The sequence below is a fragment of the Cottoperca gobio genome, chromosome 6 (genome assembly GCF_900634415.1).
Source record: "Cottoperca gobio chromosome 6, fCotGob3.1, whole genome shotgun sequence".
In the NCBI taxonomy this organism is placed as follows: domain Eukaryota; kingdom Metazoa; phylum Chordata; class Actinopteri; order Perciformes; family Bovichtidae; genus Cottoperca; species Cottoperca gobio.
This window is the reverse complement of record NC_041360.1, coordinates 6,118,178-6,138,709: the sequence shown is the minus strand read 5'-3', so window position 1 is coordinate 6,138,709 and position 20,532 is coordinate 6,118,178. Positions and strand designations below refer to the sequence as shown.

General features: G+C 41.8%; 1 protein-coding gene across 1 annotated transcript; it reads right to left on the bottom strand.

Annotated features, from left to right (window-relative positions):
• Positions 1-1,030: 1,030 nt before the first annotated feature.
• Positions 1,031-20,031, bottom strand: sf3b3 (splicing factor 3b, subunit 3). Its single transcript, XM_029434147.1, has 27 exons — positions 19,914-20,031; positions 19,120-19,260; positions 18,615-18,770; positions 18,172-18,342; positions 17,491-17,663; positions 17,097-17,238; positions 16,391-16,503; positions 15,966-16,103; positions 15,661-15,764; positions 15,288-15,453; positions 15,076-15,171; positions 14,619-14,691; positions 13,785-13,936; positions 13,258-13,413; positions 12,725-12,880; positions 12,187-12,330; positions 11,701-11,823; positions 11,342-11,496; positions 10,475-10,649; positions 9,744-9,949; positions 8,972-9,128; positions 7,281-7,406; positions 6,040-6,252; positions 5,740-5,838; positions 3,267-3,410; positions 2,954-3,058; positions 1,031-2,850 (listed from the first exon to the last, which is right to left on the bottom strand). The coding sequence occupies exons 2-27, from the start codon at positions 19,187-19,189 to the stop codon at positions 2,710-2,712; spliced, it is 3,654 nt and encodes a 1,217-aa protein (XP_029290007.1). The 5' UTR covers positions 19,190-19,260; positions 19,914-20,031; the 3' UTR covers positions 1,031-2,709.
• Between the last annotated feature and the right edge of the window lie 501 nt (positions 20,032-20,532).

The following is a 20,532-nucleotide window of genomic DNA, read 5'->3' as shown; positions in this document are numbered from 1 at the left end:
AACGGGTGAAGACAGATAACAGATTAAACTGAAGTGCATCACTCCCAAGTTTTGTGTTTGATTTGTGTTCTGATCCACCATCTAGTTAAACATCTGTTGATTGTGGATCTAAACAACAAAACTGACCATAAACAACTTTCTTTACTTATTAGAAAGATTTTTCTTTTCATGATCTGTTATTTCTCACATTTACTTTGATCATGGAAGCAACTTTATTAAGAGAGAGCAGTCGACTTAGTCAGCAAGGAACACCTCTTACATTTACCGTCATTTTCGTTGAGTCACATGTATGGACATGGACCATCACACATCATTTTAAATGTAATTGGTAAAGTAGCATGTGGAGCCAGTAATTTCCCTGCATGGGCATTCTCCTAGATCCAGATGTTTCTTTCCTCTGCCCGGAGGACTTTTTCTCCTCAAATTACGAGAACATGTCTGGTTTGGTTTATTTGTAGCTAATGGTTGAATTCATATTCTATTGTTTCTGTATGTTGCACTTTTATTTGGCTTATTTGAAGCTATTGTTCTGCACTTAAAGGATTGTACCGGTTTGAAGATAATGTACTTGCAAGATTCTTGCTGTTCGGAGTTGTATCCACATGATTGTTTGCACTTATTGTAAGTCGCTTTGGACAAAAGCGTCAGCTAAATTAACTGTAATGTAATGTCTGAGGATTAGTCACTTCAGGGCACTGAACATATATTTGAAAGCTGCCCATGTGGTGATAAAACTGTGGGAAAGTTCAGTCTAGTCAAGTTCTTTGCCATTCTCCCGCAGCGGCAAAACCCATCACATATGCCGAAGCACTGAGACACATGTGAACACTTAGTCTTAGATCAGTGTTTATGTTCTACTGTGTGACAGATCATAATGCTCTTGCCTTGCACCTTCAAATAAGTGTAAAAAGTTTTATTTTCCAAGTCACAAAATGTGGGAAATATTGCTCATTCGCTCGAGTTAGACTGAAGATGCCACCCTCACGTGTTAAATATGAAGCAGATGTACATAAAAAGGTAACAAAATATATTCAATATTTATAACCATTTCTTTAATTAAAAATACCAAGGTGAGAAGATGCCAATGTATGGCAAAGAAGAAAAGCTTTCTTAAATCCTGAAGGGAAGGTTCCTGTCAATCGCTGCACTTTGGTGACTCACTGTGTAACTTGACAAGGAAACGCACTCCAGAGCCGTCAACAGATTTAACACCCGAGTCAGTGTTCAGCCAGTTAGTGCACAATGATATGAATACAAGGTCTAAATCAAATTTTAATTCAATTTTAATACAAAGATTAACTACTATCCCTATGCTGATACCAAAACAAATCATAAAACGTAATATTGGACCTCTGATGATAATGATTGAGACAAACGCACTCATGAATCATTTGGCTGAGTGATGGTTGTGCACATACAGTGGCAGGAAATGACACAAACACATGGTATTATAAAAGCACACAAAAAAATTTATTTACAAAAACAGACCACTGCCCCCATCCCACAAACCCCTAAATTCAGTGACTACTGAGGAATGCTATGTCTGCGCCTGTGGCTGAGGTTGGGAATTTACAGGACTGAGAAGAACAACACCCAGTGCAAACCTTCACTGTTCTTCCACCCACTTATTTAGTCTGAGTTCAGCCGTCGTCTAACGCCACAGTATGGCAACATTTCTTGAGCCGCGGCCTGAGGCTTACAGTGGGTTAGACGTTGGCTTGTTTGGTTCCCAGTTGCAAGTAAGCAATATGCTTTAATGAGCCTGGGCCCGACATGGCATCACACGGACAGGTAGGGCAAGGGGCTAAGAAAGATTTAATAATACCATCTTGGACTATGGTATATGAATCATAACGTAACTCTGAGCAATACACAAAACAAAAGAAAATCTTACAATACAAAAACATGTTTAATTTAGCTGAGAACAAAGATAGGACACACAAACTAAAGAAACACCTTCTTGCTAAATAAGACATAAGAAAAATATTCTCAGCTTTCAAGGGTCTTCTGTCCGGGCGGCGGGACATCGATCTCTACTCATTCTGTCCCTAACTACACCCTTCTGCTTGGCATTTAAAAAAAAGTATTCACTTGCTCACAGAGGATTTAGGGTCAGTGTGCGTGTACTCTCAGGGTGCAGATGACAGTTGCTCGTCCCGCAATTGGGAGATTTCGGTTCACACAGTTTTGTGTGAACGACGCTTATGACAGCTGTGAGTGTGATGAATGATTTTCACACAGTCGTTACTGTGAATAAAAGATAATTGTGGCAACACAACCTAACAAAGTAAGAGCGCTGACCTGACCGAGACTTCCCGCTAAGTTTCCTTGTAATGGGGTCGCTGCATGCGCGTGGTTTGTGGCTGACAACGGTACAAGGGAGGTGTGAGAAACTTAAAAGAAACTTCTCAGTAGTTGAGTCAGTAGGTATGTATGTGGAGGAGATGACGTCAGTACTGAATGTTTGCGCACTTTTAGATGTAATTGCGGGTGTTTACATCTGTAAAAGGAGATGTCTGAGACTTGCATCATAACTGAGCAATGAACGGGAAATACAACCATGTGACATCTTGTGCTCGGTTTCCGTGTAATAAAAAGGTGTCTGCCCAGTCAACCATATAACAATCCATCAATCTGTGTCCTGACATACTGGCAGAGAAGGATGTGTGTGTGTGTGTGTGTCCACCCCTGCTGCATGATGGTGTACGTTTAGAAGGCGTAGCGAGTGCGAATGTCCTCCAATTTCTTAGAGACCTCGGGTGGCGTTCTATCCAGCTCTTCTGCCACACTTTTCTGCTTGTGAGGGTCCATACTGTTGAACTGCTCGCACAGATCTCCATCAATCACATTCTGGAGAGAAAAACAGTGAAGACAAAAAAGAAGCACTCAGGATATATTGGTTGATAAAAGTATATCATGCTGAAGACATGAGCGATATAAAAACAATACCAACCTTCACAGGGAAGTAGTAGGATCTAAAGCTGAGATGGTCTCTGCCGCACAGTGGCGGGAACTCAGAGCGCATATGCATCTCTAAATGCTGGAAGAAGTCATGGTCCTGGACAAAAAGACAAAGAACAGAAGAGACGTGAGGAAAAGGAGAGAAATGGGAAGGCCAAAATAAAAAAGGCAATAAAAAAAGCAAAAGAGTTGACAACTCATGTTTGTGTAATCAAATGAGTCATGCAATGAGACAGAGACTGTGTGTATTTTAAGGTTGGCATTAGGCTCTAATGACCTGGTGTGTATGTATGTTTGTGTTTTACCTCATGTGAGGTGAATGGGACCAGAATGCCGATGCCTCCAGACAGAGTGGTGTAGACCATGGACTCTGAACCTCCAGGGATCAGAGTGGTCTTCTGGAGCGATAACACCGTCTCTCCTACGTGGTAGTTCATGATCACCTCAGCCTGGAGAGACAATGGGGGAGAGAGAGACAGCCATGTATGTTGTTTTGTTGTCTGGTAACATTAACCCTCATGAGATTTTCTGACTCTTTGTTTTACAATCTACTTATGCAACAGAGTCTGAACGCAACATAGTTATTGTCTCCTTGACATGGAAAAATCTGCTTTATAATTTAAAACAAACAAATACAGCTTTGATGATTAGCTTGGCCGCTTGTGTTCCTACAGCTGGCAACTTTTTTGTATCCGTCCAGTCTAATGGAAAATTACAAGGAGTTCAGTTACGACATGAGAAATCAAGCAGACACACAGTCTCTTTGCTTAAAGCAAATTGGTCCGGATGGTTCGATGTAATCCAATAAGCATCAAAAACCCGCTTTGCACATAATTAAGAGGTAATAATCAGGATGTACACTGGATACAAAGGCAGCATTCGGGAGCAATAAAACCCTCAGTGTTAGTCTGAGCAAAGTGCATACGGGACATACGTGACACTGACGCCAAGAGGCCAAGAGAGCACACAAGAGAGAAGCAGCTGAGACAGAAGTGTACAGAACTCGGCTGAAACAATAGGTCTGGATAAAAGAAAGTCTCCTGAGAGGGGAATAATGAGCCCTTCTCAAGATTCAATATAAACCTCAGAGCACTGAAATAAAACACAATCAGTCTTTTTGGCAGCTCTGGCCATGGACTGACTGGATTAAAAAAAAAAAAAAACATATACGAGCCATCATTGACTTCTTTCCCTCAGGGCAACTTCGACACACTAACACTCAACATTCAAGTCAAACCCATTGGCTTTCAAAGCAAAGCTCTGAGAGCATCTGTGTGAGGCCGTGCTTCAAGCCGCTCTCCACTTCCGTGAGATTAAATGAGGCACATCTTTGCCACTGTAGGGGATTCCAGCACAAGTTACATCTGGCATACAAAGGCTGAGCAGCAGGACTCAAAATGTTTTTGTTTCTTAAGTGTGAAGGAGGAGGATAGGAAGTCAGCAATATAGCCTTGGGACATGGAAGGACTTCCCAGAGTTCAAAACATCATGACAGAACGAAAAGAAGAAGAAAAAAATCACCCCCTCCCCACACACAATGTAACATTTGGGGTGAAGACAGTCAATCCTTTCATTTTGCTCCACAGACAGCCGTGTCTCCCTGACCATTAATCAAATAAAAGAGGAATGCATGCTAATTTAATATAAGACAGCAATTAGCCAAGCCATGTATGGATAATTAAGTTCAACTAGCCACATGCACACATACAACTTTGGATAATGACATATCCAGACTTCCACATCTAAATGCAGACAGAGTACATTTCTAAGCTCAAAGAAATTTTCAATCAATGTGCAGGGAGGCAGAAATAGCTGACAAACACAAAGACAACTGGGACCAACTCATAATGTCTAAAATTTGAGGGACTTTCCCAGTATATCTGCTACCTAAACAGTTCTTGACCAGAATTTAAATATGGGATGAGTGACACTGTCCGTCCGTCCACACACACACACACACACACACACACACACTGTGGTTGATGATGTTATGCAGTTTGTGTGTGTGTGTTGTGTCTGTGTGTTGGCGGTTGGAGGTCAGAACAGTTGAGGAGGCAGATTAGTGCACAAGCCGGACATTTTGGCCGTCGCTGGAGCCGTCCTGAATCATTAAAACTTGCGCGGCCGGTGGCGCAACAGAAAACAACGTTTCTTACTGAAACACAACTCAAAGCCTCAAGCGACTGTTTCAACATTAAAACTCACTGTTGCCCTCTCTACCTTCCTGTTGCCACGTCTTTCACATAAACACTGAGGAATTTGCCGGTCAGACCCTAATATTGCATATAACCCTGGTAGCCTCGTCTCAGGCTTTATTGGCTTTTCCAACATGACCAGGTGCAGAATTGTGCGCCTTTGTACTCAATAAGCCGAGTCATAAATATTACCCTTACGTAATGTTTAATTGTGATGGTCATTCTTCTATTTCAGGCACTAACCTGCTGACCTCCATATACTGCAGGTAATACAGACTTTGGATAAGTATCTCATACAACCCCACTATAAATAGTCTGTACCGTCCCTTTAAGGTCGACTTTTATCAAGTTGAAGACCTCAACTCAACATCTGCTTGCATGACCAGTGTAATAGAAAACAAGTCATTCAGGGTACACCGGCACCTACAGTATATACTAAGGACGACTTTCTTCTTCTTTTTAATAAAAAAAAAGAAAAGACAACAAACAAAAAGGAAAAATACTGCAGATAAATGTAACAGACATGTTGGTAAACCTTTAGAAGCCTTACAGAGCGGATGGTTTGGAGAATATTGGTGTTTACCTTCTGTGATGCTCCATTAAGGAGGCCTCTATCCCATAGAGCTTTGTTCCCTGTGGGGTCTTCATCCACATCATCGCTGGTGTTGGGTGGAAGACGCACCTGAGAAAATGTATTAGAAAATTAGGACATGCATTTCTTTAGCTTGTCAGTCCTGCTGGGCTCCAGAAGTTGTTTGTGTAACAATAACCGTCCAATGTCACAAAGTTAATCTGATGCATCATGTGCTGAGTATTCCAGTGTGTTCTCGCAATACAAGTCAGATATACACACACGCCCAGCACTCCTCTTCCCCAAACTTACAATGGTGATGTTCCCAAACTTGTCAGCAGAGGCCATGGTGTCGTAATCGAGCAGACAGGCCGTGGTCACCCAGCGGGGATACGTGTCATCAGCGAAGATGATGAGCTGGTTCTCGTTGCGTCGGTAGCGAACCCAGAACAGGCTCTCCTGAACGTCGGTCACGATCACACGCTGCCCGATGGTATGGATGCCAGTCACCAGGTTGGGAACGTGCTGAACAGGAGAGCAATAAATTAAAAAAATAAACTCAAAAGACAACACATGTATACTGTGGAGGAAAATCTGTTCGTCTGTACACACTGCGATGACAGAGCTGGTTGGAAATCAGAAAAATATCCATTCAAGACCTCACAAATATTGAGGAATTCATTTCCAACAAAACCAGTTTTAGTTTTCAAATACACACACACACACACACACACACACACACACACACACACACACACACACACACACACACACACTATTAAATTAAACAATTAAATTTATTTAAACCAGATAAAAATAACATCCGTCTTCACAGGAGGAGAGTTCCAGGATGATCTCTGGAAATGTATCGACAAATGAATTGAGGTTGCCCGTGGTTATTCAGTTTATTTTGGGTTATTTTGTTTCTAAAAAGGGTAAAGATAATATAGCTTTAGTCCTATACAACAGAGTTACCTGTACTCAAAAACTAGAAACATTACCTAGGCTATCTGGCACACGGCGGGTAAATAAATGTTTGTACCAAAAATAGTCATGTAATAAAAAAAACATTACTGAGAGTCTATACCGCTTGTTGGCGTCATTTGCAGGCACGCTGCTTCTGTTTTCTGCCGTCTGTGCCGGAGTTTGACACGCACGTACAATCAATCGATCGACCTATAGCTCAGGAGGTAGAGCGGCCGTCCACTAATCAGAGGGTCGGAGGTGTCCTTGGGCAAGAAAATTAATCCCAAATTGCTCCCAAGCCATCAGTGTGTGTGTGTGTGTGTGTGAATGCACCTTGTGTGGTAGCCTCTGCCACCAGCGTATGAATGAGTGTGTGAATGGGTCAATTTTGGCTTGTGTTGTAAAACGCTCTAAGTGGCCGCCAAGACTAGGAAAGTGCTATAAATGCAATCCATTTATTAATTTACCAATATATTAAAATTTTTTGCTCTTCTTTAAATTTATCTTCAACATAATACCGTATAATCTCAAGGAAACGTACTAAAACATGTATATTTCACACAATATACGCCTGTGGATTGTCTTACCTTGTTTTCACACTTGCGAAGCAGCTTCTTTTTGCCCAGGTCGTAGATTCTCAGCAGTTTCCCCACTCCCACCAGGACCCGACCCTGGAATGGAGCAATGGCCAAAGGCACGTCCTCGACCGGGGTCTGCCAATCAAACACAGAACAATCAAGCCACAGCTAAACCAGATTATTTTAGGCATTGGAAGGTTGAGATGCCGCAGGTTTGAATGAACAGAAACAGCTCACATTTCTTAAGCCCTCCTTTTTGAAGAAGGGTCCAATGTCCAATGATCCCCATATGATCCCCATATGATCAACAGGGATGAGATGAGCAGCCCATTCAAGTCAGCACACGATGCTTTTTCAAAAATGTTCTATCATTACTCTGATGCATGTTTAAAGGTTAATTGTCCTGTTGGAACACAAATCTGGTCATAAAACTTTGAGCCAGAAAAGATGGTATGTCTGTTAAAAGGACAGTACTTCATTTTAGTCACCGATCCCTCACAACTCACTAAACATGGGTCATTTTATGGGCTGCTGCGTTAACCTCCTCACATTCGCTCAGATCCAACTGTGAAGGAGACATTCTTTCGGTGTGCAACAGTATAGCTTGGAGACAGTTTGGAGTCAACTTTGAAGAGCATGGCATGACAACAATTGAAGTAAACCTCAACCAACAGATTTCTTGTTTTCTTACCTAATGGGACAATCACACTGCATTATCATCAGTGCATGCATTCCAAACCATAAACTAGTTGTTAAATAAAAGTTAGTCTAAATAGATCCACAGATAGTCTTGTTAGGATTAATGCTACAATATATCCAGAACAAGTCACCACACTGCCAATGTTGATTGTAGCATACAGACAAAAACATATGAACCTGTCAGTGTTTGTGATCAGATATGGTCTGTAGTCATAAATGTGTATGTCAACTTGAATATGAATATGCATCAGTTAAAAATCATCTAAAATATCTGATCTGGTTGGGAAATTCCTCTAAAGTGAAAACCGGACACCACTGAGCAATGCATCACTCATTTCCCCACATCAGGTAACAACTGCCTGTAGGCTGATTCACCCTGATGCCCTCCACCCTGCTTGACTTTCTGGGGAATTGCCCGGAGAGAAGAGTCTGGCGTCATGGCAATAACATCTGTGTTTAACTTTACTGGAGGTCATCCTCCCCGATGCACTTCTCTCTCTACCAACCCTTATCATACCATCTTTTCTCAAACCGTGACCTGCAAACTCGCATTCCAATAATACGAGCACTTTCTCTCTACAATAAACACCCTCTGCCCCAAACTCGAATGGTCATGTGATATTCACACTTCAACCGAAGAGAAACTTATTTACAGGCGCCGTGACGCCTCGCCAACCACGGTCAACCTTTAATAACCCTTCAAACAAGCGCGTGTTGCGAGTGAGCTTCAAATCATGTGTGCGCAGGAGATCAGAGAGAAATTATTTCTTAAACTCTGTACTTTCAGTACTTTTGTAGTAAACATACTGATGGCAAAGCAATAACAGCGGCTGCAATTGTTTTGCACTTGGCCATCTGCAGTAAATAAATGTTAGTTCTCTTTTCTGTTGCATTTGAATGACTAAGGAACTGGATTGAAACTTACTAACAAAGTTATCCCCAAACTCAAAGTGCTTTGCATGTAAAAAATAATAATATATATAGTTAAGTGTCAAACCTACTTTGTGCACAAACTCCAGTTTCTCCCCTCCACTGATGAGCCGATAGGTGTAGATAAAGCCGCCGCTCACTGATCTGGGGTTGAGGATCATGTCTCTGGCAACGCCCACCAGAACATACCAATCATCTCCTGTGTTGGGGAAACGGCACACCGCAACGCTGGGGGGGAAATCAAACACAGGAAAAAGGGGAAAGACAGGAGGTTTGAGAATTAAACAAGATGGAGAATTTGGATCAAACGATAAAAGATGACCTGCAGAGTAAACTACAGAAACATTTCCTCCGAGCATCAGTACCACGATTGAGGCTGCTAAAGGGAAAGCAAGACTACATGCTACCATGATACATCTGCAAGGTACCTTCTTATTACCCAGCACTAACAAAGAGACTCAATACTTGATGTGGCTGGTCTAGTTAGGAAACACTTTGGCGAGAATTTATGAGATGCCGGAAGTTTTGGAGCCATACGATCAATGTGAAAGGCGTAATAAAAGGAGAGGCCGTCCAGGGTCAGACTCTCGACTTCATTGCCCAACCTTGACCCCCCCACACCCACGAACCATTTAGAATTCAAAGCTATGACACAAATTTGTGCAAAACCTTTTTTTCCAGCATTAGGATCCAAAGACTGCATTGATACAAATATATTGTATTATATTATATATATTTTTTAATATTCTTTTTGCTATACTTCTGTGTTTTATTCATTCCTCATCTAAATACAATGATGTACTTTTCCCATTTGTACAAAGCCATGAAGTGTAATCTGCTCACCTGAATGCAGCTTCGTTCTGTTCCAGCTGCACCTGGTCCAGTGTTGTACCCTGTATGGGGTTGATGAGACGCACCAGTGAGGCCCACTGTCCCGCTCCGGCTTTAGGTGCACCAAAAATGGCTTCTGGGAGATTCTCGTTGAGGAAGGCAGCAGCCATCTCAGCGGCCAGTTCTCGTTCATCTTCACCAGCAGCCTCCACCATCTCCTACAGAGGCACCAGCAACACAGAACACAGCAGGTCAGCTGAAGGGTTACACATTCAAAGAGATGTTCCGTGCTGAAGTACACTGCTCAGGTGCCTTTTCTTTGATAACAAAAAGGTGTATGCAACCGTTTTTCATTATAAAGTGCTTTACATAAACTAAATATAACAACAAACAACAGTTAACTCAGCCATAATCTGGATTATTTCTAAATCAATCCTGTATCTTTTAGTCTGTCTGGTGTTTTCCCCTCTAGGGATAGGATTCTTTTATTATTATTTATTTCCTCAATGTTTTAATCTTCCGTTTTTATTATGCCACCTACTAAAAACTAAAGAGGATAACAACATTGTAGAGAAACAACATTTTGATCTTTGGACCGTTTACATTTACTTCGGGACGGTGGTGAAAAGAAGTTAGTCTGAAGCCCTGTCCCAGCACACCTGCTGCTGCTGCTGATCTGCACGTGTAGAGTTCCTTTGTGTGGTCTGCCTCTGTTAATCATTTATTGACATTGCATCTCATACCTCAGCCATTTGTTGCTTTCTCTGGGCTTTGGTTGCCTCGGTGTAGGCATTGTGGTCAGTCTCGATTACAATGAGGTTGTTGGTCTCTGGGTGGATTACAAATTTCCTGGGAGTGTACTGCAGAGGAAAGGCCACCTGGTTGAAGACGGCTCCCAATTTCTCCAAAGCCAAGATTCTGCAAGAGAGATAATGAGAAGCGGAAAGAGAAGGGAGAGACAGTTACAAGTTTTTTTTTTTTTTTTTTTATAAACTTAACTTGGATTTACGCTTCCCCACTGAATTGTCCCGTCTGTCCCTCCAGACATTTAATTCACAGGGCAACCTAGGATCTCTGTCAGACCACCGTCGGACCACAATCACAACACAGGCAGAGGTGTGGTACGTTATCAGGCCATTCACTGTATACCTGACATCGTTTTTATTTACTCTGATGTGATACAGAGCAAAGGGTGGAAGGTTTGCACTTGAAATGGCTTTACTACGATCAAAATACAAACTCTCCTTTAAAATGAGACTACTGCTGTGCAAACATTGTGTACAACTGAAAGATTTGTGTTTACGTTTTTTCAACTAGAAATTACTATTAATTATTACTAATCACTATTAGCAATAATTACCAACCAGAATTATATAGGAGAAAAACACAAGCAGCCCAAGCTGCTCAACTACAGTTCTTGTAATTACAAATATCCACGTTTCTTAAGAGACAGCAGACATGCAGCTAACCTGAACAGCGATGCATTTCATTCTATAGGCCAGACTTTTTGTGCCCCTCCCAAACATTTCAGAAATGTTTAACTAACATGACAAAATAAAGTTGCCTATTCAAACATGCCTGAAAGAAAGTGTTGCCGTGTATATCCATACCTCAGTGTGTTGGTGGAGATGGCCACGATGCCTTCAGGGCACTGCTCGGAGGCAAAGCCAGAGGCGTACTCCAGAGTCTCATAAGACAGAGGGGTCAGATGGAAGCGAGACTGGTACGAGTAGCTGAGCCAGGAGCGACTGGACATTGCCAGCACCTTTCAGGGACAAGAGAAGCAGACAATTTGCGGTTCAATATTTGACCTTCAAAAACAACAAAGCTTAAAATGTTGTTAGGATTCCTTTCTTAAGTCTAATACGCAGCCAAATAGTTTTCATTTCATACTTGTATGATAGCACACTGAAAGTAGGAGTTATATTAGCATATTTATTCTGTGTATTGATTATATTGAATAACATACAGCTTCCTGCCCCTGCATCCTGACTCTGAAGAGTTTGACAGGGCGTGACCCGAGGTAGCGTGTTCTGGTATCCGACAGGTCACCCGTCACTGGGTCCAGCACAGTCCTCAGCAGCACACCGTTCTGAGAAAGGGGATGAAACACAGATTAGTAGATGACGTGATCTAAGATCTATATAAGAGATGAAAAATGTAAATAGATCTTAGTGACTCTAGACTTCTGCTCTGGATTGTGGTTCATTGTGTGGTTGAAGTTCTGGTTATACATCACAGGTTGTTACATTCTTAGAACAATTATACGGGATTCAGAATAATTCTTCCTGGATGACCTTCAAGACAGGTGTGCTTCTACAATGATGTGACCAAGTGTGCTTGTGTTACATGTACCTTTACAATTGCTGATGCAATGTGTCTTATGTGTGCTTGTGTAGAGGTGTGATTTAAAAACAAGAGTTGTGGAAGCAGTTTGGTGGATGAGTAAGAATACCTGAAGCCCTATGTTGAGGTAGAGGAAGCCGATGGTTCCTTTTTCTCCAAGTTCATCCTGTTTCTCGACCCCTCCCATCTCAACAATACACAGACTCTCTGGCTGGGCTGGCAGGGCCTGCATACTCAACGGCTGTAGGCAGTCCTGAACATGATGGAGAGTCAGAGGGTTAAGACCATTTTAACATACAAAACAGGCTCACTGCAGTGTAGACGCATGAAGAAGGTTCTGTTTCTTTAATACATTAAGTAGTATAGACATTGAAAATGTTTTTATTAAAACCTGTAACACTAATTAAACTTCTCCCACATTTCATCTGAAATGATCCAGACAGGTTTAAGATTGTTTTCACCTAGACTGGCTGATCATGTCTGAGGCAATTCCACTCAAATCGATAATAATTGAAAATGTTCCCAACACTTATGACTGGGTGAGGCCAACACACAGAACACTTTATTTTAAATGTGTCCGAGTGCTGGGTGATGCTTTAAGTGCTGATGGATCTATTTAACTTACAAACTAGTGTTGCCGTTCTTACCGAAGGGTCCAGGGAGATGATTCGAACAGTGTTGTCCACCAGTCCCACGGCCAGGAACCTTGAGCGCTGCTCACCGGGTGGAACGTTGGCCAGGCTCATACAAACCACGTCTGCAGACATCTCCTTCCGCTCGGTGTACTCATTCAGCTGGCCGGACTAGAGAGGAAGGATACAAAGAGAAACGGTATTACTACACAGATTTATAATGGAACCAGAGATGGATTTAGTCTTAAATACTTGTTTCAGTCACATTAACAGGAGTCACTTTCTCTGCTGTAATTACAAATAAGGTGAAGCTCAGCATGTTCATTGTTGCAAAGAGTCAGGGGCCGTGTGCGAGGTTGTAGTTTAGCAAGAACTTGTCATTTTGCAAAAATTGTTGAGCTACAAAATGTAAAGGAACTTTGTGTTTGAGGTCGGCTGTGGTAGATAGACCCGGCAATCATTTTGAGTTTGATAATCGTTGACTTGTTAAATATGAGGTTGAAGTAGCAGAAGATATGAAATACTGAAAAAAACATCTACGTTCTTACCGGGTCCATCTCAAAGTAGACGAGCTCTCCTCCAGTGAGTGCGATGACAACCTGCCGCTGGTTCACAGCGCAGCGGACAATGGTTTTTTTGCCAGGAGTCTTCCACTCATTCACACGCTTGTCCGCTCGGATGTGGCGGATACCGTCTGGGTACACCTGTGAGGAGGAGCAGGGAGGGAAAGAGGAGGAATCAGATGGAAAGAAAGGAGGAAGGGTTCATTGTACAACATATCCTGCATACTTCAGCTCATTGTTACAGACGCAGCTGTGATGCCATTCTAAACACTTTGCATGAAGGTTTATTCAGTTTTTGTTTATATTGTGTGATGACGGTTAAAATGTGTAACATTCTCTGTAACAGGCCTTACACGTTAATCTCTGCCTCCTCAAACTTAAGGGTACTTATTCAAACCTGTCCCCCATTTGTGATGTCAATAAAATGGTCAAGACTGCTTGTATAAAACTTAATGACTTGTCCAGTATCTTCACAGGTATGAATAGTGATGTTAAAGGGACATTGCACCCACCTGCACCAGGGCGTCTTCACCGAGCAGTGAGCAGGAGAGAGTGGGCGTCGTTCCCAGAAATCCAGAATCTGTCACTTCTTCTACGGTCTCCCCGATGGACAGAACCAGAGTGGCGTTCACGAAAGATACGATGATGTAGGCATCAAACTCATCTAATGAAAAAGGGAATAGAGGCAGACAAAGAAGTACTGATTAGAAAAGTAATGGTGGAGTTGTGCTGGTGAATGATGAGCAGATAGTTTGTGTTTCTGTTCAGAACATGGTGGCTTATGTTGGTAATTGTAATTTCTGTGATGGTTCATAGAGTGAGGTGTCCGTCACATTTCTTGACTGCAGCTGTATTTTACTACAGTGATTAAGTTCTTGTCCTTTGAACGACACAGGGTTGACATTGCACACAGCGGCTTTGTGTCGTATTGCACTGCTTGCCACAGCATCGTCAGAGCCCACTCTGCTGGTCGAACTATGTGATGACGTCATTTTTTTAATTGCCAAAGACGTCTTTTCTGCATTATATTCTTTATAAAATTTAAATTTCATATTACAGGAGAACAAATACCCCAATAGGCTAAAAAAATAACCGGCCGAGCTCAACTGGTCAATGCGCACACCTAAAATAAACGAAATAAACGTATTAATGCCCATTGTAGACACAGCACAAAGAAATCTGAGCATCAAAATGTATTTATTCTGAAAGCCTGAAGGTGAACTGTCCGAAAGTCAATCATCCCACAAATTCCAGTCTCTATTGGCATCCGTGCTTAATTGATTGTAAGATTAATTGTAAATTTGGTCGATGAGAGATTGGAAAAAAGGTGTCTAAAAGAAAATTACCTTCCACATGTCTGCGAACTGTCCACACAGCGTTGGGGTTACCGGGTAGCTCAGACACAGCCATCTCTGATACCTGATGGACAGATAGGGAAGAAGAAGAAAAAAGGCGGCAAAGAGATTTTAACGTTTATCAAATCTCACATCATGGTTACAGTAAGGGCTTGATCCAAAAATGTTCTGAGGTCTGCTTCATGCAACCAGCAAACAACCAGTGACTGCTCGATGTATGAAGCCATGTTGGACTAAAGCTTACAGCGGTGAAAGTGCTGCATGATATAAAAACACCAGATTCTGTTTGTGCTGAAATCAGAGTGATCGAAAAACTCTTCAGCTTTTATTCAGAGAAGAGACATGAACAAGCTCATCACTTTTCAGCCAGGGGTGTGTGTGCATGTCCTTGCCTGCATGAATGTTGCATGTTATTATGATGTGTGTGTGTGTGTGTGTGTGTGTGCACCTCCAGTCCATGTCTAAGGACCCTCAGAGTAGACCGGGGTCCTCGTCCACAGGCAACATACAACTGTGGTGTATCTTCATTGGCCAAATCAGCAATCTGTCAAAAACAGAAAGTGAGTAAACAATGAGGTTCAAAACCAATCAAACAAGACTTTTAAATACAGCTCCCAGGCTCAGTTGTTTGGACATAAGTGCACGCAAACACACACTGACCTGACAGGACATGATGGGTGATAAGTTCTCCTGTTCGTCCACGAGCACAAGGTTCTTGAGGGGGCGGGGTTGGAAGAAGAACGTGTCTCCCTCTTCTAGCGGCATTGCAGAGGAGAACTCAGGCTCTTCGTCGTCATCACCCAAGTGGGCGATCTGGTAAAGGTAACTAAAGGAAACAAAAAGGTTGGACAACATGAGAAAAAAAAGCAAAAGAGAAATCCTTCTGAGCTGAACTTTGCAGACATTTTTACACCTGAAGGGTTTCAAGCCCAAAAAGAAAAAAACTAAATGGTTGAAAGTTGTATTCAGTCAAAGGTAACACAATTCAACATGAAGGTGGACAAGGGAGAATTGATGCAGACAAATTACTTACTGGTTTCCAAATTCTGAAGACACAAACAAGAAGCCAGTCTTCAGGACACACATGGCCGTCGCCACAGGGATCGTGTCAAAGTATTTCAGCCTGATTTCTGTGACCTGGGAAACAACATACATTTTGAAAACCTTTTAAAAACGTATTATACGGTGGTGACATTACAATGATGCGGCACATAATGGATTTAGCTACACCCTTTAACTGTAACATTCATTAAACAATTGTCATGTCACATAAAGAAGCGGAAAAAGAAAAACACTACTGAGGCAGGAAATCTCCAGCCAGCCTTAATCCTTGCTCACCATTTCTTCATCTGTTTCCAGCGTAACCTTAAAGATGTCTCCCTGCTCAGTTTGGGCCAGGAAGAAGAACATGGACTTGGTCTTGTGGGTTGCTGAGCAGACAAATATCATGCCACGCTCCGGGTCATCCAGGTCGTTCTGCAGGATGGGACAGATGAGGGGGAAGGGAGCAGAATAACAAATAAATGTGCATAGAGACAAAAGATGACCCAACACTAATTATAGGACTGGATTACAACATTACTACTCATTAAATGTAAATTTAAATCCTTACAGAGAGAAGAGAACAAGAGAAGTTTCACATTTTGTTGCCATGCTCGGAGGAAGTTGTAGTAAAAGATACTCAGAAAACCAGCATGAGAAGTGTGTGGTCAGGTTGACTGCAACACAAATTAAGCTTTGTTATTTCTGTATTTGGGACTCACCCTGCGTCGCGGGATGGGACAGCGAATGTCAGGCTGGTCTCCAAAATTCTTGTAAGTGATGTAGTTTTCAGAGCAGATCAGAACTCCGCTTGGACCGTCTGAACCACCAGGAACTAGACAGAGCGGAGTGTTTAGTGGAGAGTGTTTCTTTTTAAAATCATGATGGCTACAGTGAAAACAGCTGGAGTCCAAAAGCAGTAGGAGCTTTGTTGTTCAATCCCAGGTTTCCCATTTCTACTTCAACTTGCTCTTCAATGTGTGCTTTTGTGTTGGTGCTGAGATCAGAGGTGTTAAATCTTTCTCCATTGTTAGTCAGAGAAGAGACATGTCAAACTCATCATATCAACAACACTTTGATGGGTAATAATCCTTTGTAGTCAAACAAGCCAGTGTGCCAAACAATCCTAAAAACGTGCATATTCTAAATATATTTCTACGTTTAATTTCCACTGTTGCGTGTATTTTTAACAAATCAGCTTTTTCACCTCTATTTGGCTCAGACCATGAGTGATAGGTAGGTGTGTGTGTGTGTGTGTGTATGTGTATGTGTATGTGTATGTGTATGTGTGTATGTGTGTGTGTGTGTGTGTGTGTGTGTGTGTGTGTGTGTGAATGCCAGTTTTCATTCCTGACGACTACCGAAGCAATTGACAACTGATGCAAATACTGTTGTGTAGTGTGCAGCCCCATGTGCTCAAATGCTCACCAGTGATGAGGAAATTTCCATGCTCCTCCAAAGCCTCACTGTACTTGCGGACCACGTGATTCAAGCCGAGGTCCAGCTCGTAAAAGGTGAGCGTCTGTTGCGTGTTGGCAGCAGCTTCTCCTGTAGGGTCATTGTCAGCTTCCTGTAAAGAAGTAAATAACACCGGATCAGAGGCTTTCAAAATGAGTACATTGTTATACACAGTATAGTCTAAGACGATATGGGAGTGGTGGTACATATTGTGTTTGAAATTGTATTGCATGTGCAGAGATCAGAGAGGTTCAATCTTTCTCCAGTGATAGTCAGAGAAGAGACATGATAAACTCATCACATCTACAACACAAGCCAATGGGCGATAACTTAAAAGCTTAACCTTGAATTTTCACGACCTTACCTCATAGTCCATCTCGAGACAGGCAAACATGGGATTTTCAAAGCCGACATCGACTCCTACGACGTGGTAGACCAGTGTGTTGGCTTTGTGGGCTTCCAGCGGAGAGGAGATGGTCAGCCTTGCAGCTGCATCTCTGTTCAGAATATAAACCAGCTTCTGTTTCTCTATCGCTCCTAGACAGGGGGAGACCAAAGGCATGTCATTTTATTTAACTTACGGGAATGTTGTTCTAATATACATGGCTGTCCTTTAAGACTAAAACATTTTAAATGTAGAATACAATATACATAATATATTAGTAATACACTATTTTGAAGATTGCAGCATCATTCTCCAGAAAGAATATACACTCAGTTGCCAATTTATTCTGCACACTTAAGTAAAACTAATGCAGTAGTACAACAGTCCTGCAATTAGTCCAACCTTCAATTGAATTTGCTTTGCAACATAAAGCCCAATACAACAGACCTGTAATTAATACTTTGAGGACTAAATGCCTTTGCGTAATTCGATGCACTACATATAGCCGTTTCTAATGTGTGTATTCAAAAGGTGTTGGACAAAAGATGACACATCTTACTGCGGAGGTATACTAACATCTTCAGTGTGAGACGACTGTAAGCCCATACTGTCAACTGTAGGATTCACACAACATTTCAACTCTTTGATATGACTTCATACCGATCATAACAGCTCTGCCTTTCGGATCAACGGCCAGGAACTGTCCGGGGACGATGCGCCGGCAGCCGCTCTTCCCGAACGTTTCCTGGTGGATTTTCTCAAACATGTTTTTTGATGGATGATATTCCAGAATGACAATACGACCGCTGTCACTTCCGACGACAATGTAGTCTACAAATACAAGAATATTGATAAACAAAAAAAGATAGTACATGGGAGTGGGAAAACTCTACTTTCCCCCTCTTACACGTCATCTATGTGAAATAACTTTTGTGAGGTCATAAAATTGTGGTTGAACATCAGATCTCAGGGAAAAGGGAAATCTTTCCTCTTCAGTAGAGGAATGTGAAACCAGTAGCTAACTCTGTACATACATAAATCTATTTAATGAAAAATACATTCAGAACTATATAACCCATGTTTGCAGTGCATTGGCTACGTACCTTTGGTTCCTCCAGTGAGTCTGAAGGCCATCAGGGATCTAACGATGCCAAACACCTCCACTGTGAGCAGAGTGTGCACCTTCCCTGTGTTGGCATCTGGCCGCAATAATTCCAATATCTTTCCCCTGGAAACAACAATCTCCTGCATCTTGGTTCCTACCAAGAAACAAACAAACTCTGTTCAGCATTCAGCGATCAACTGAAAACAAACACTGGGCATAGGGCTGGGCAATATGTTGCTAATGTATTCATATTGCGATACCAAAGCAACCTTTTCCAGTTTAGGACTATGTGTTTTGCATTGTAGAAAGTAGAAGCCAGGTATTGTTCCACCAACCCTACTATTAATGGACATTCGTCACTTACACTGGAGTTGCAGCATCCCTGCAAAGCACCTTGTCCATCAGTCTCCTACTGAGCTCTTAATACATTTCACAAAATGGGTGGATAAATGACCAGACATACTGTTAACCAAACAGGAAAAGAAGGCAGGCGGCGATCTCACCTGAGAAGTTTCCATGGATGGCATGAGTGATGCCCGTGGCACGCTGCAGGGTGATGTTGTACAGAAACATGGCTCCCTTTCTGTGGCTTCCCCACAAGGTTCTTCAGGGTCTGCAAACAGAGCACTTAGCCCAACACAAAACTGTAGAGAAATAATGGAAAACAACGAAAAATGTGTAAACAGCGTAATCCCGGTGATATACTATAACAGTTAATTTCCCAAACTCAGTGTTTTACATGTGTCCGTGCTTAACGGTGTGTCGACTATAAAACGGACATTTAGCCATAACTGAGCTGCACGGTTAATGAAGTAGTACGGTGGTCAAAATTGGTTAGCTTCCAAAAACGAATACAATACCGAGAAATACATCCATTAAGAGTTAGTGGAGGGTGAACTCGCTTGCTGGAACTTGGTGTTAGTTTACGTGCCTATAACCGACGTGCTAACGTTAGCTTAGCAGAAAGGAGACGAACTTTACGCGTAGCCGGTCTGAATAACCTATATTAACGTTTGTTTACAATTTAGCTCATTTGACGTAAAGCCAAGGTAGCACAATGTTACCTATATTTAACCTTGAAAATTCAAGTTGGATAAACTGTGCACAGTTAGCCTATACAACTCACTTATTGACTTGTATTCAAACGACTGAGAGCCCATTCATAGAAAGCGCCACTTTTGCCCGACGCTATCCCCTTTTTTTCGTGCTATATTACTTAACACCGTGAACAATTCACACGCATACACCTTCAATTTGATTAAGAACAAGTTGTAGATTTGTACAGTAAAATATTTACCGGCGTGTTAGATAAGATGATTCAGATTTCAGATGGATAAAGTATCATTTGCAGAAACAATCTTCATGAAACTTAACGATGAGCCGCCGTTAGTGGGTCCTTCGTCAACCTAACGCCGTCATGTGAGATGGCCCACACAGTGCCTGACAGAAATGCGACACCTGCTGTAGTAGCGCCACATCTCCAGCAGATGGCGACAAAGAGTTCCACATCTACGCGTCTAAATCATGGACATATAAAGAAACGTTCTCGATACAGAGAAACACAAAAGCAATTTCTTACTATATTTACTGTTTGGATATGTTTTATTTATTATTGTATACACTTCATTCATTGGCAATATAGAGATTATGATGTTTGGAATTATTTCACATTAATTAACATTATCCTTATTTACTCTTAAAATGAATCCTCTTGACCACACAACTGAATATTTGCATTTCATTGAATGGTTCAGCACAAATACAAATCACACAGTATTTTAGTCAGTGTAAACATCAATATAGCTTCATGGAAATTTTGGGGCAAAAAGATACAAAACATTTGTTTTTGTCGGATAGTGCAGATTCTCCTGGAAATAAGATACAGTGACTGTGCTCACACACACACACACACACAC